The sequence below is a fragment of the Liolophura sinensis genome, chromosome 1 (assembly GCF_032854445.1).
Source record: "Liolophura sinensis isolate JHLJ2023 chromosome 1, CUHK_Ljap_v2, whole genome shotgun sequence".
Taxonomy (NCBI): domain Eukaryota; kingdom Metazoa; phylum Mollusca; class Polyplacophora; order Chitonida; family Chitonidae; genus Liolophura; species Liolophura sinensis.
In genome coordinates, this window is record NC_088295.1 from 40151793 (window position 1) to 40164982 (window position 13190).

The following is a 13190-nucleotide window of genomic DNA, read 5'->3' on the forward strand; positions in this document are numbered from 1 at the left end:
GTTATTCTTGAGAATAGTGATCTTCCAATACTGGTCATTCCTGAGAACAGTGATCTTCCAATACTGGTCATTCCTGAGAACAGTGATCTTCTTATACTGGTTATTCTTTAGAACAGTAATCTTCCAATACACTGGTCATTCCTGAGAACAGTGATCTTCTAATACTGGCCACTAACAATGATCTTATTATAAATAGGCTTCTTCTACAGAAAAGTGTCTAATAAACAATATCTATTTCATTCGCTAAAGTTCTGTGTTTTCATTTCATGTATGATACATGATAAAATGGAATATTCATGAGTGATTAATTTACTTTATTTTATTGGTGGTTTACGCTGTACCCAAGAATATTTCATTTATCCGATAGCCGCCATCATTATGGTGGGAGGAAACCATGACCATCTGTAGGTTGCTGTCAGACCTTCCCACGTACGACCTGAGATAAAACCAGCGTTATCTGGAATGGATCTTATATGTTTGTAACAATTCACTCGGCGAGATTCACTGCATGTATGATATCACAGGAGCATTCTTGATTTCATTAATAGCCAAACTGGAACATCCTGAAATTTTGCGAGAGACTAGTTGAACAGAGACTTTAATTGCATATAACACATTTCTCTCTGTTCATAAAGGTCTTGATCATACAGATAATAAAATAATATTTACATTTTCAGCAGAGCCCTCACAAAAATGATTGGTTGAATGATCCACTGACATGACAGGTTGTTTAATGCTCTACTCAAGACTATTTTACTTACATGATGTTACTCATGTTTACAAGTGAAGGAAACTAAAACGTCTGGGGTGAACCATAATGGACTCTTTGACCAGTAGCTAGTAAACTTTCATCACATGTGCAGAACAAGTGCAATGTGCTGTGTATTTATGTTAAAGTTTGTGCCTGCCTCTCCCCATAATGCTGGCTGCCGTCGTATAAGTGAAATGTTCTGGATTACAGCGTAAAACACCAATCAAATATATGAATAAATAAATAAAAATTGGCCTGTAAAAATACGCTTTCAAAAGCACACAAAGGCCTAACACGATACCCTTTATGCCAACATTTAAGTTTTTCTGACAAGAACTTGACCAAATTTCACAAAAAGTGGCTTTATAGCGTGGATGAATCAATCTGAAAATAAACTTTAGGTGAAAGACAGTACGGTGTGTCATATTGGAAAAAGGCCACGGTTTTCCAATGAACTTTACAGAGCATTATAGTCATACAGACACTGGTAATAGTTTAGCAGCACCAAATCCCCAGTGACACAGACAACTTACTGATACAGCTCTGTCCTCTGCTTCTGTCTATAGTAATAGAGGTCCCACATCTGCAGGCGCTGTTTGAAGCCTGTGGACTTTGCATACTCCTGGAGCTCAGCAATTTCATCCTCAGCTTTCATTTTAAACTTTGTTTTCAAACTTTCAAAAAACAAAAAAAAAAAACAAAAAAAAAAATCAAGACATATAACATACAATTTGGTTTATTTCAGTTCAATCCAAACACAAAAACATTTTTGTTCACTGATTGGAATGAATGAACAATTATGAAATGAACACCAAGCTATCAATACTAATGCCCGGTCATGGCATGAAAACTTAATTTTTCCTGGTTAAAAGATAGCCCTTATATTGTAGTGATGGATTTAACTTTATTACAAAAGTGTGAAGTTTGTCACGTAGTTGGTGAAACCCAGAATATAAGAATAATAAGATATCCCAAGCTGACAAACATACCTATCAAAAGTATGATATGCATATCTGTCAAGTACAGTATTTATTTATCTGATTGATGTTTTAAATGTACATCATACATGTACTTTGGAATATTTCACTTATTATTATGGTGGGAAGAAAGTGAACAGAGCCAGAGGGGAACCCACAACCATCTCTAAAATGCTGGTAGATCTTCCCACGTACAACCAGATATAACCAGCATGACCACAGCGATAGCATTGGTGAGAGGCTCCCGAACCACAGGCCACGGAGACTCCCAAAGGTACAGCAGACATACCCGTGACAAGTATGACAGCCATACCTGAGTAGGAAAAAATGGGTATTACCTTTCCAAGAAGTTGACCACATTCTCCACACTGCCAGCCATTTTGGTCTCCATGGACATCTGAGCAAAGTTTTCATAACCTAATAATTTAGCAATATCTGACCTGTTAAAAGACAAGACAAATAATGTGCAAGAAAAATGTTAAATATATAAACAATATGTTACAATGGCGGTCATTTATGCGGGTGGAGTAAACCACTGACCTTCAGAAAGTAACTGACGGCTATAACACCAATGTTAGATTGCCCCAACGGCTATACACACACTGCTGACCTCTTGTCACCAACCTGACTGTGAACCGACCAACTGTGAGAGCATGGCAAAGCCGCAATGTACAAATTTTAGCAATAACTTGGAAAAAACTTCAAGGAATATTTCCAAAGACGTACATGCACATCTATATATCACATCCAACACATCTGCAAATCTCTCGGCAAAGTTATGAAAGGGATTTTATTAGGCTCTCATTTTTGAAGTCCAGGTTCCAGCTAAAGATGGCTATAACATGGTCATTATACCACTTATAAGTTTCAACACTGTCCAATCAAAACAGATGAAGATGAGTTTACAAAAAATGTTTTCGGACAGACAGAGAAGCTGATCGCCAATAAAGGCCGAGATAAAAATTTGTACAACCAGTTTATTGTTTGAAGATGAAACAAAGTGTAAGCCAGTCCTAAAGACATACCTCTGATGTTGAACAGAATGAACTACATTTTTTAAATGCAACAAAACACATAATCAAACATACAATGTATCAAAGTTAACAAAGTCATTTAACCCGACACATCGTCACAAAACCTCACCTTACTTCACAGTAAAATCAAGCTTTTACATGTATGTTCTTGGCAAAAAGCTATAATCATTCATTCACTCATTCATTCATTCATTCATTCAATGCTAGTTTTCTACATGCATGTTTACCTGTACATTCTTATCTCATTGATTATTTTATGATTTCCTAAATTCTGATCGGCAAAGTTATCGGCGGCTCGGTTGTTGAAGGCATGCCATGCATTCCATCGTAACTCTCTCTTGGAGCAGTTCTCCATAAAGGGCAAGTAAACATTGTGTTGAAGGGTAACTTTCCACGGCCCTTGTCTGGGATTCAGTCTGCAAAGACAAGGAACTTTCACATTAGCATGGCTTATATTCCCCCTACCCACCTCCACTTCCAGGTGATTGTATTTCACTACATTCTGACCATAAGCTGTATTTGACTTCTGCAGAAATCTTGTGAGATCTGACAGAATGCAACAAGGCCTGTGACTTAGCCGATGACTAGATTTGCATGGATCATTTGATTTCTAGTTATTTTAACGCTTATCCACCAATGCATTCCTTCTTTAAAATCCAATGGGTAAAGTGTGGACATATATGGAAGCGGGGCAGATGATTTGCATTATAATTTATTTTACACATGAAGGAAATTGGAGTGTTCCGGTAAACCAGGCCAGACCTCTGATGAACACATGAACATTTATACCTGCTTGGATAGGGGAGATAACTTCTTGTACAGGAGAGATAACTTCTCTAAATGCCAAAAAAATTCCTCTCACATGAAAGATATATTAGATGAATATTATCATCCCAACTTGTAACTTGTGAGAAAATACCAATGTTTCTAATAACAACTGTATGGTATCAAACCGATAATAATATTTGTAAATATTTATTATGCATGATTTCCTGATCATTTCTTATTAGATCACATAAGATAATGAGCTCTACCATACATAAAATCCATCACACAATATGAACATAACCTTGTTGACTACTGTGAATTTTTCATTGTTCTCACATGTTTTCAGCTCTAGTTCAAAGAGCTTGGTGGATGTAGGCTTTAACCCCATCAGTCCAAGTAGACAGCCTGTTTCCAGCACTTTTAACATTGAGGAGATAGGCCAAAATGAAATCTTGACTCCCTGATATAACAAAAGGGCCTCAAAAAGAGATGTTTGGACACCCTCTTTCACATTTCTGGCTAACCCCCTCCATTGTAGCATGTGTACTTTAACTTTAAACAACTTTAAACAAATCATATTTTGCACTTACTTGTTCTCTGACATGGCCGCTAACAATGAAGGAGGAAAGTCTTGAATCATGGAGATGTCATCTGTGGCATGAGAGAAAAGCCGCTGACAGATCATCACTTTGTTTCTGAAAAAAGATTATGTACTGTTTAATGTTTATTTGCATCAAATTTCACCAGGCTTACACTCATCTACACACCTGAGTAACACTTTATACATTCATAAATATCTACTGCCCTATAAGAAGGTGACAAGATATAACAAAATCCCTCCTTTTAAAATGCAAATTGAAGCCTCAGAACTAGAGTAGCTGGCAAATGATGGCCTCTGTTCACAGCGCAGCTCAAATTTAGCTTCACGTACAGTACAGGACACCAATCAAGATATCAACCAGCAACCATATACAAGGCTCCTACATCAAGAACAGTTAACAGTCTTCATACTGATTACGTATTTTATGAATTTGATTTGTGTTTTATGCTGTACTCAAGAATATTTCACTTATACAACAGCAGGCAGTATTATGGTGGGGGGAAACCGGGTCTTCTTATTGATAAGCACAATTCTAACTATAATGTCGGTGTGCCAGTAATTGTTCATCTGATTAAATGAAGTCCACTGAACCTGATGCACATCGAGTCAATTTTCTGTTGCCATTATGGCAGGGATTGAAAAATACATTTAAGTATGAAAACATTATGGTGATTTATGCTCATGGGAGACAACTCTTACTGGTCGTTTTTTAGCATGCGCTTACATGACCTCAGTTAATATGTGGTGTGTGTAGTTCAAGAGATTAGTGAAGTTCATACTACTATCAGCCATTACGGGCTTTACGCACACAACTTACTGACACTGTTTATCAGACACGATGTTCACAAAATTAACTGCATACACATCAATACCTAAATGCTCACACAACATACTGTTTTTCTAGACTTCGGTGGAGCTGAGTGAACAACGCGGTCATAGCTGGAAGCAGGTGACTATCCAAATCTTACACAGTATTCTCCCTTCAATCAATGAATACCAAAATATATGTTTGGCCGTTTCACTAACTATTATAAAAACAGTTACACAGTGGTCGGCGGTCATGCCTGGAGCATCTCAGAGTGTTAAAAAAACCAGGGCCATCACCTACTGCTTCGAGATCAAAATATTTGAAAAATTATTTTAACTAGTAAGTTGTAAATTATATCTATTTCTTGTGATTTCAGCTGAGGTATGTAACAATGTAATATTCACGTTTTTCATATGCTAAAAGTGCAATTGCATATGTATATAGTTTCTAAATGTCTCTGGGAAGAAAAAAATTGTACTTTTTGAAAGTGACTGTCTTGTCATTCAATGTTTAATCTGTAATTCTGTTATTCTTAGAAGACAATGGGGTATAATGTTAGAGAAATTGGAAATACACTGCTGCATCACTCGTACCAAAAGCAGATACACGGCTAAAAGTTATTACAGGATTCAAGTGACGTCAGCAGAAACATCTGCGGCCACAAGTCATGTACATAACTCATGTATGAACTGAAAACTGGCAACATTTTAATGGTTATGATTTTCTAAATATGTGTGATTTCGCTCACTTTGAACTGTGATATCTGAGTTGTGCAACATAACAAAAATAACCAGGCATTCAGAGAACCAGTAGTTTGCCTGATTGAGCAGTTCATAAAATTGCATAATGTTCAAGTGAGGTGATATGTTCCTTTAATGACCTCAAAACCAAAATAACACAGAATCACACTGTCATACACAAGTATTATTCTCTAATCAGACAATGCTAAGTTCTTCCTTTAAATCAACAAGAAATGCCACAATTATTATACAGTCACAAATATGACTAGGCCTAAAGATTGCAGAGCTGTGACTTTGTATGTTATAGAGTTATGGAGCGATGGTAGAAGTTTCACCGTGGGCAGTGGTCTTTGATATAGAAATTGAGCACTGCATTTGGTAATCCTTGTATTATGCATGGCAAGAGCAACTCTGTGAATGGCTGAGCAAATGTTGAGCTATGGTAATAAAAACTTCCTTGTGAGAACTGCTTGATATGCGAATCACTACTAACAATTGGCTATGATTGGCTGAGAAAATACCCAGCTGCCAACAGTTACTGCCTAGGTGGATGCATGGTTTAAACATTCTGTCACAGTCTATGAAGGCACATGCATGACTGGATCCTTGTACTAATATAGATGTGGGAAGCCTTGTAACGATAATGCATATACCAGAGAAAATGAAGACCAAAAATTAGGTGAACTTTAACATTCCATAACTCTGGTAAAGTAGCTATAGAGACAATAAGCTTCTCTAGGTGTTAGCAAAAGAAACTATAACCCTGTATAAGAGGCTTATAGAAGTCCACAAAACAGCAAAATGATGAAAATCAAACAAATCTGGTAAAAACTCCAGAGGAGCTTGGCTATCAGTACTCATCATGTGGTAAGTCTTCACAAAAATCGCAGCCCTACATGAAGGTTTTCTTGATTACCGATACAAGAAATGGGTAAATTTGGCATAGTCCACAAAACCTCGAAAACAATAGTCACAGAGATCCTGTGTCAAAAAATTGTAGCCCTGTGTAGAGGCTTTCTAGAGAAGTTGTGTTCACTTCAGCAGTTTATGTAACTGGTAAATTTTACAGTGATATAAAAAGGACTAAAAACATTCATAAAGCCAATAAAACAATTAAAACCAATTATAAAGTTCAACCTTCCATCAGTAAGCCCTTTGTAGATGTACATAAAATCCATGACTCCTTAAACATGAGAGCAAAAAAACACGAAAAACATAATGACTTAACTTCACAAGGGAGCAAAGGGAGGAAGCTTAAACTTCAATCCATAAAGGAGTGTCCACTATACAGAGTGAGTGAGTGAGTGCTTGAGGTTTAACGTCGTACTTAACAATTTTTATCATATGACGACGAAGGGGTCCTCAGAGTGTATGTAACAAGTGTGGCTCCTTGTTGCGATGGATTTCCACCGCTCTTTTATCTAGTGCTGCTTCACTGAGATGAAATACGGAAGGCAAGCGAGAACCCCCAACCCCAAATGTACATTTACACACCATAACTTACACTAGGCAAGGTCTGGCAGCAACCTGCAGATAGTCATGAGTTCCTCCAATCTGCCTGGTTTCTTCCCACCACAATGCTGGCTGCTGTTGCATAAGTGAAATATTCTTGAGTACAGCATAAGACATCAACCAAATAAATAAATAAATAAATTAGATTAGACCATACTTTAGGCTAGGGAGCAAAAAAAAAAGCTTAACCTTCAGTACAGGAATGAGAGCCCATTATACAGGAGCTGAAAACAAAGGTTAATCAAACATCAACACCAACACTTCCCCAGTCTAACCATACCTCTCCTTACTTCGTACAGGTGAGCTAAAAAGGTCTGCTTGACACCTTCATGTGGGACACTTTTTCAGTGCATATAAACATTTGGTCCAGTGTTGTCTTTTCTTTAAAAAATAAACCAATCACTCATTCACGGCTTTGTTATTGTACATTCACTTGTCCCACCTGAAGTTGCTTCGTTCCACAGACAGTCGCTTAAGGGTCTCCATGAAGCGCTTCCTGTCAGAACCCACCAACTCCACGCCGTTTAAACGAGCCTCTAACAGATACATTTCTGTCAAGCGACGCTGGAATTCTGTAAGATTATCACGGTTTGCATGAACTTCCTGAAAAAAAAAGGTAAATAAAAAAGTACACATTTAAGAATGATCACAGCATTCAAATAAATCACAAGTAACATAAAACACATGTTTTACTTACATTTTAGTATCAGTGAATGATATAAAAGTCAACTCTTGCCATTATAAGGTTTTAGAATATAATGTTTGAGATTTAATTCATCTTTTTCAATTTTGATTAATATATTTGTAAGCTTGAAATCAGAAATCACATTCAGGCACTATCATTCAAGTCACCAGCACAAAAATAATTATAAATCCATTTTCATATACAATCTTTAGGTGATAATCAGATAGGTGACAAGAAATATGTATGAAAAATTCATAGATTTCATTATTTGTTTGATTGGGATAATTAAGTCACTTTCAACAATATTTAGGTCATATCATGAAGGTATCTCCTTACAGCAGGTCGGATCCAATGCCTACATATTTATAGTGCTGCCTCACTGGAAAACCATGCTGAAGAGACTAGACCCGACAATAATCACATAATGTTGACACCAAGCCAAGCATTACTTGATTTATTCCTTCCCAAATGATTGCCAGCAGAGCTAGTGCCAAGATTACCGATTTTAAAGTCTTTGGTATGACTTAACTTGAGATTGAACACAAGATCTAGAGCTTACACACACGAAAAAAGTCATTAAGTTTATTTCACTGCTGTCAAGTGTGCAATAATAATAATAAACCACAAAAACATATTACACAGTGATAAATCCTGTCAGTGCTGAAATGAGGAGTTAGAACAGAATTTATAGTAGACAACATGTGTTTTACCCACAACAGAAATAATACACATAATAATAAGCTCACTTTTACTGAATTATAGAGTGTCTCACTGATCCAGCGCTCATTCTTCGCCCTTTCTACCTGAGGGTGAATCTGTAATAAGATTTAAGAAATAAGATTTCAACATATGATCAAGTCAAATACCATTTTCAAAAGTTCTAACAACGTGTACTGAGAAAATGAATCAAATACTTATGTAGAAGTCAGATTTTGTACCTGCATAATCTGTGAGGTATGCTTAACCATGTTTGAAAGCTATACATGGCGTCTATATATCTGACCAATGAGCTGAAATCATGACGACAGACAAGTAATTTGCAGGAAGTGCAAACTGCCGAAAGCACCTCAGAGATTCACAAAGTTCTTAATTTAACAGGCAAATGCAACAAATATCCCAAAGACATTATTGCTTGACAATCAGTTAACAATCAAACAGACAGCTGTTCTACGATATAACCAGATTATACAAGCAAATTAGAAAAGCAAAGTAGAAATTCGTTTTGATGAACTCATTATTTGGACTATAATTATGTCATCATCGACGGCTAAGTAAACGCTAGGTAAGACTCTGTGGTGGCATACATTCAGCATTTAATACATTCTTATGACTAACTGACGTTAAATTTCATTCATGGTTATTAAAGTGATTTATGTTGCAGAAGTCCGAGAGTTTTATTAATCTTCGAAAGGAGACTTTTGTTTAAAAGACAAGTTGATATCCCATTGGAAAAATGTTAGTTTCAACAAACAAGAGTAATATTTTAAATAAGAAATTGTAAAAAAGTATTTCTTCCAAGCTTATTTATTAAATACCAAGCTGTTAAAATAATCAACTAGAACAAACAAGGAAGCGCAAGTGAAACTCACCCTCTGAAAAGCTTGCTTGTAACCTGGGTTTCTGTGAACATAATTCAAGTTTTTGGCTGTTCTCCATGCATAATTTAATGGTACTGCTATCTCCTCTATAGGCTGGAAGACGCACTCAAAATCTTTCGGCTTTTTCTGATCTGGATATAAGAACAAAAAGAAAAATGTTTTAAACATATTTTAGTTCCTTCCTTTATAATGTAATTGGCCATTGTTTAACAAGATATGATCAGTTTACGTTCAATGACCATGTGTTGTAATTGGAATGTTACAGCTACCATGAGTTGTAATTGGAATGTTACAGCTACCATGTGTTGTAATTGGAATGTTACAGCTACCATGTGTTGTTATTGGAATGTTACAGCTACCATGTGTTGTAATTGGAATGTTACAGCTACCATGTGTTGTAATTGGAATGTTACAGCTACCATGTGTTGTAATTGGAATGTTACAGCTACCATGTGTTGTAATTGGAATGTTACAGCTACCATGTGTTGTAATTGGAATGTTACAGCTAGATCCAAGTATACCTTACCATTTTTCACCATCATTTTAACCTTGGAGTTGCGAGTTTCGACACAGCAACATCATAGGAGGACAAATCCAACTTCATAGCTTGGCATAGCTTGGAAGCCTCATATTAGATTTACTTATTTATTTACCATGATTGGTGTTTTACGGCATACTCTAGAATACTTCACTTATATGGCAGCTAGCATTACAGTGGGAAGAAGCCAGGCAATGTCCACGGGAAACCCACATGCATCCGCAGGTTGCTTCCAGACCTTTCCACCTATGGCCAGATAGGAAGCCAGCATGAGCTGAACTTGAACTCAGAGCGACCGCATTGGTGAGAAGCTCCTGTGTCATTGCTCTGCATTGGCACACTAACCATGGAGGCCTTGAATGAATGCTTGGTGTTTAATGTCCCACTTAAAATTTTTTCAGTCATATGATGACAAGGAGTTATTAGATGTGTGTACATATCCTGTGTCTTATGCCACCCAAGTGCTGTCGCCACAGAAATATCATGCCGAAGACACCAGACATGACACCCTACCCAGTCACATAATACTGACACCGGGTCAACCAGTCCTGTTTCCTTGCTCTAGCCTCTCAGTGCTGAGTGCCAAGCAACACAGTAACAAGTACCATTTTGACCCGACTCGGGTTTGATTCTGAATCTCTCAACTTCGATCGGACGCTCTAACCATTAGGCCACCAAAGCGATCTCCCCATATTAGATGATGTCGTTCAACATTAACTGCTGGTGGTCATACAAGGCAATGCCCAGAGAGTACAACCTTATCCAGTACCTGCCTAGTACTTGGATGATTCTGTCAGAGAGATGTTTTCAATCTTACTTTTCACAAATATACTTCTGACAAGATGGGCTAAAATCTTCAATACATTAGATATAACTCTGGCACAGTGAAAACAAAGTACATGTACTTGAGAAACTTGATCAATAAACGTCTTAATTGTTCCAACTATAAAAATATCTAACAAAGAAATGTTGTACCTTTCAAATCTTCCAAGTGTTTGCCTAGGTAGGTTTCATATTCTATGGCAAGTTTGGCACATCCTGTAATGATCTTATCAGGTGTAACTGACTGGAAGTCTGGAAAGTCAGCCACACGCATAACCTCATTTGTCTCCGGTGTGTCTGGAGGAATTTCTGGTAATCTGATAAACACAACAAACTTAATGTTCACGGAGATCTTTAAAAACAATATTTATGATTAATGGATAAATGCCGTAAAAATGAAAAACAAAAAGTGTTGGACTAACATGACAAATTTATTTATTTATTTGATTGGTGTTTTACGCCATACTCAAGAATATTTCACTTATACGACGGCGGCCAGCATTATGGTGGGTGGAAACCGGGCACAGCCCGGGGGAAACCCACGACCATCCGCAGGTTGCTGCCAGACCTTCCCACTTACGGCCGGAGAGGAAGCCAGCATGAGCTGGACTTGAACTCACAGCGACCGCAAACATGACAAAAGACGGCTTATAAAACCAATGCCCTGAAAACATGTTACAGTATAGAGGTAGCTTCTGTGGCTTAAGCTACTTGACTGTTTTGTTTGAGCAACAGTTTTGAAAATTTACTCTGACTGCTGAAAGCTTTTAGAATACAGTTTTAAAATTTGTGTTATCTGTATATAACAAAACCACTATCACAAGAACTACTCAAAAAAAAATCCTCATTTTTCATACGTTTCAGCTATGCTACTACCTTATAACACAGAGAGGGACATGGCTCAGTGGTGAGGTGTGCAACTAAAGCTGAATGGCAAACAAGGCATGCTTTCAATCCCAGTCTTGGGAGAGAATTTCTAGATTTCCCCACTCTCATAGTTTATGGGACCCAATAAGTAGTCAACAGTGCTTTGGGGACTGCTGGCCAGGAAAATCTTCATCTTACATGAACTGAGAATATTTTGATTTTCAGTATTTGTGGTCAGTTTTATAGGAGGACTTAAAAGAAAAGTAGAGTGTCTGGGTAAACCTTTTGCAGATTACTGAGGACCTGAGACATGTATGTGTGATGAGTGAAGTGGTAAACACCAATCAAATACATAAACAGATCTAGTCACACAAAATCAAGATAAAATGGTTTTCCTTTTCACCATTCAAAGCTGCCAAGTAATTCTACGGCATGGACTAAGCAAGACAGTCATTCCTTGTTTCATTCATTAGTTCTTCACTTGCCATTCACTAAAGAAGTGCATCATAAGATATTCCTTTGTTTTAATCAAAATAAACTCTTGCCTAATTTGAAGGCAAATCAGTGTGTGCATCTAGTGAGGAGGTGAAAGAATAGGTTGACATTCTACTGGGAATTAATACCATCCAAAGTCAACAGAAAATCAGGCTGTTTTGAAGGTAAGGAACTGTGTTCTCAATGTTGCCAAGAGTGATCTTGCAATGTGTGTAATACAAGGCAGTCCCTTCTGAACTCAAATCAAAGCATTCAGACTAACTGACACAAGCATGACCGTATTTATTTTTCCATCTCGCTGGTGTTTACCTCCATATTCAAGACCTTTTCACTTATACAATGGGGACAAGTTTATAAGTGGAGGACACTGAAGTGCCCAGAGTAAACTATCTCACACTGCCATGTAGTGAAATCTGCAGTTAAGCCTCCACCCTTCTTTGTCAAAGGACAATATATTATAGTGAAAACACATCTTAGTCAAACAAGAGACTAAAATTTTATCCTAGCTGGATCTGACTTTGACATTAAGTCATCTCAGCATAGTCATTATTTTTCAACTAGTTGATAGATTCAGTTTAATGAAGTTTCTATTTTCCACAAAGAGCTCTTCAGTAGCGGATCAACAACAAGAGGTGCATCCTCAATTCCCCCCTACCCCCTTTTTTTTGATAAATAGGTTTCTCTGGCGTCAGTTAACAAAACAACATATACCAGGCCTGCTTTGTATTATTTGCGTCACTGTCTACTCATAATGAATGACACTGTTGTTGTTGCACATTCGAGACCATCCGCGACATGAAGTGATTTTAACTTGATTTACATCACGACAACCGTCTTAAATTGTTTCAGGGAAAAGTTACAGCATGAACACGTACAATACATAGTACGATCCTGATGAAGAATTTCTCAGTGCTTGTTTTAGGTTGTTTTGATGATAGGAACACAACCGGGCGCACTTCATCATGGAGGCCGCCATCTTGCTTGCTTTCATCGG

General features: G+C 37.3%; 1 protein-coding gene across 1 annotated transcript in view; it reads right to left on the reverse strand.

Annotated features, from left to right (window-relative positions):
• LOC135471020 (uncharacterized) overlaps window positions 1-13158 on the reverse strand; it is a 32816-nt gene extending 19658 nt beyond the window's left edge. Inside the window, exons 1-9 of the mRNA XM_064750071.1 lie at window positions 13072-13158; window positions 10988-11151; window positions 9466-9605; window positions 8623-8691; window positions 7634-7794; window positions 4121-4225; window positions 2990-3178; window positions 2067-2168; window positions 1285-1425 (exon numbers count right to left, since the gene is read on the reverse strand). Of these exons, the coding sequence (XP_064606141.1) occupies window positions 1285-1425; window positions 2067-2168; window positions 2990-3178; window positions 4121-4225; window positions 7634-7794; window positions 8623-8691; window positions 9466-9605; window positions 10988-11151; window positions 13072-13157 (1157 nt within the window). The 5' untranslated portion in view covers window position 13158. The remainder of the gene's footprint in view (window positions 1-1284; window positions 1426-2066; window positions 2169-2989; window positions 3179-4120; window positions 4226-7633; window positions 7795-8622; window positions 8692-9465; window positions 9606-10987; window positions 11152-13071) is intronic.
• Between the last annotated feature and the right edge of the window lie 32 nt (window positions 13159-13190).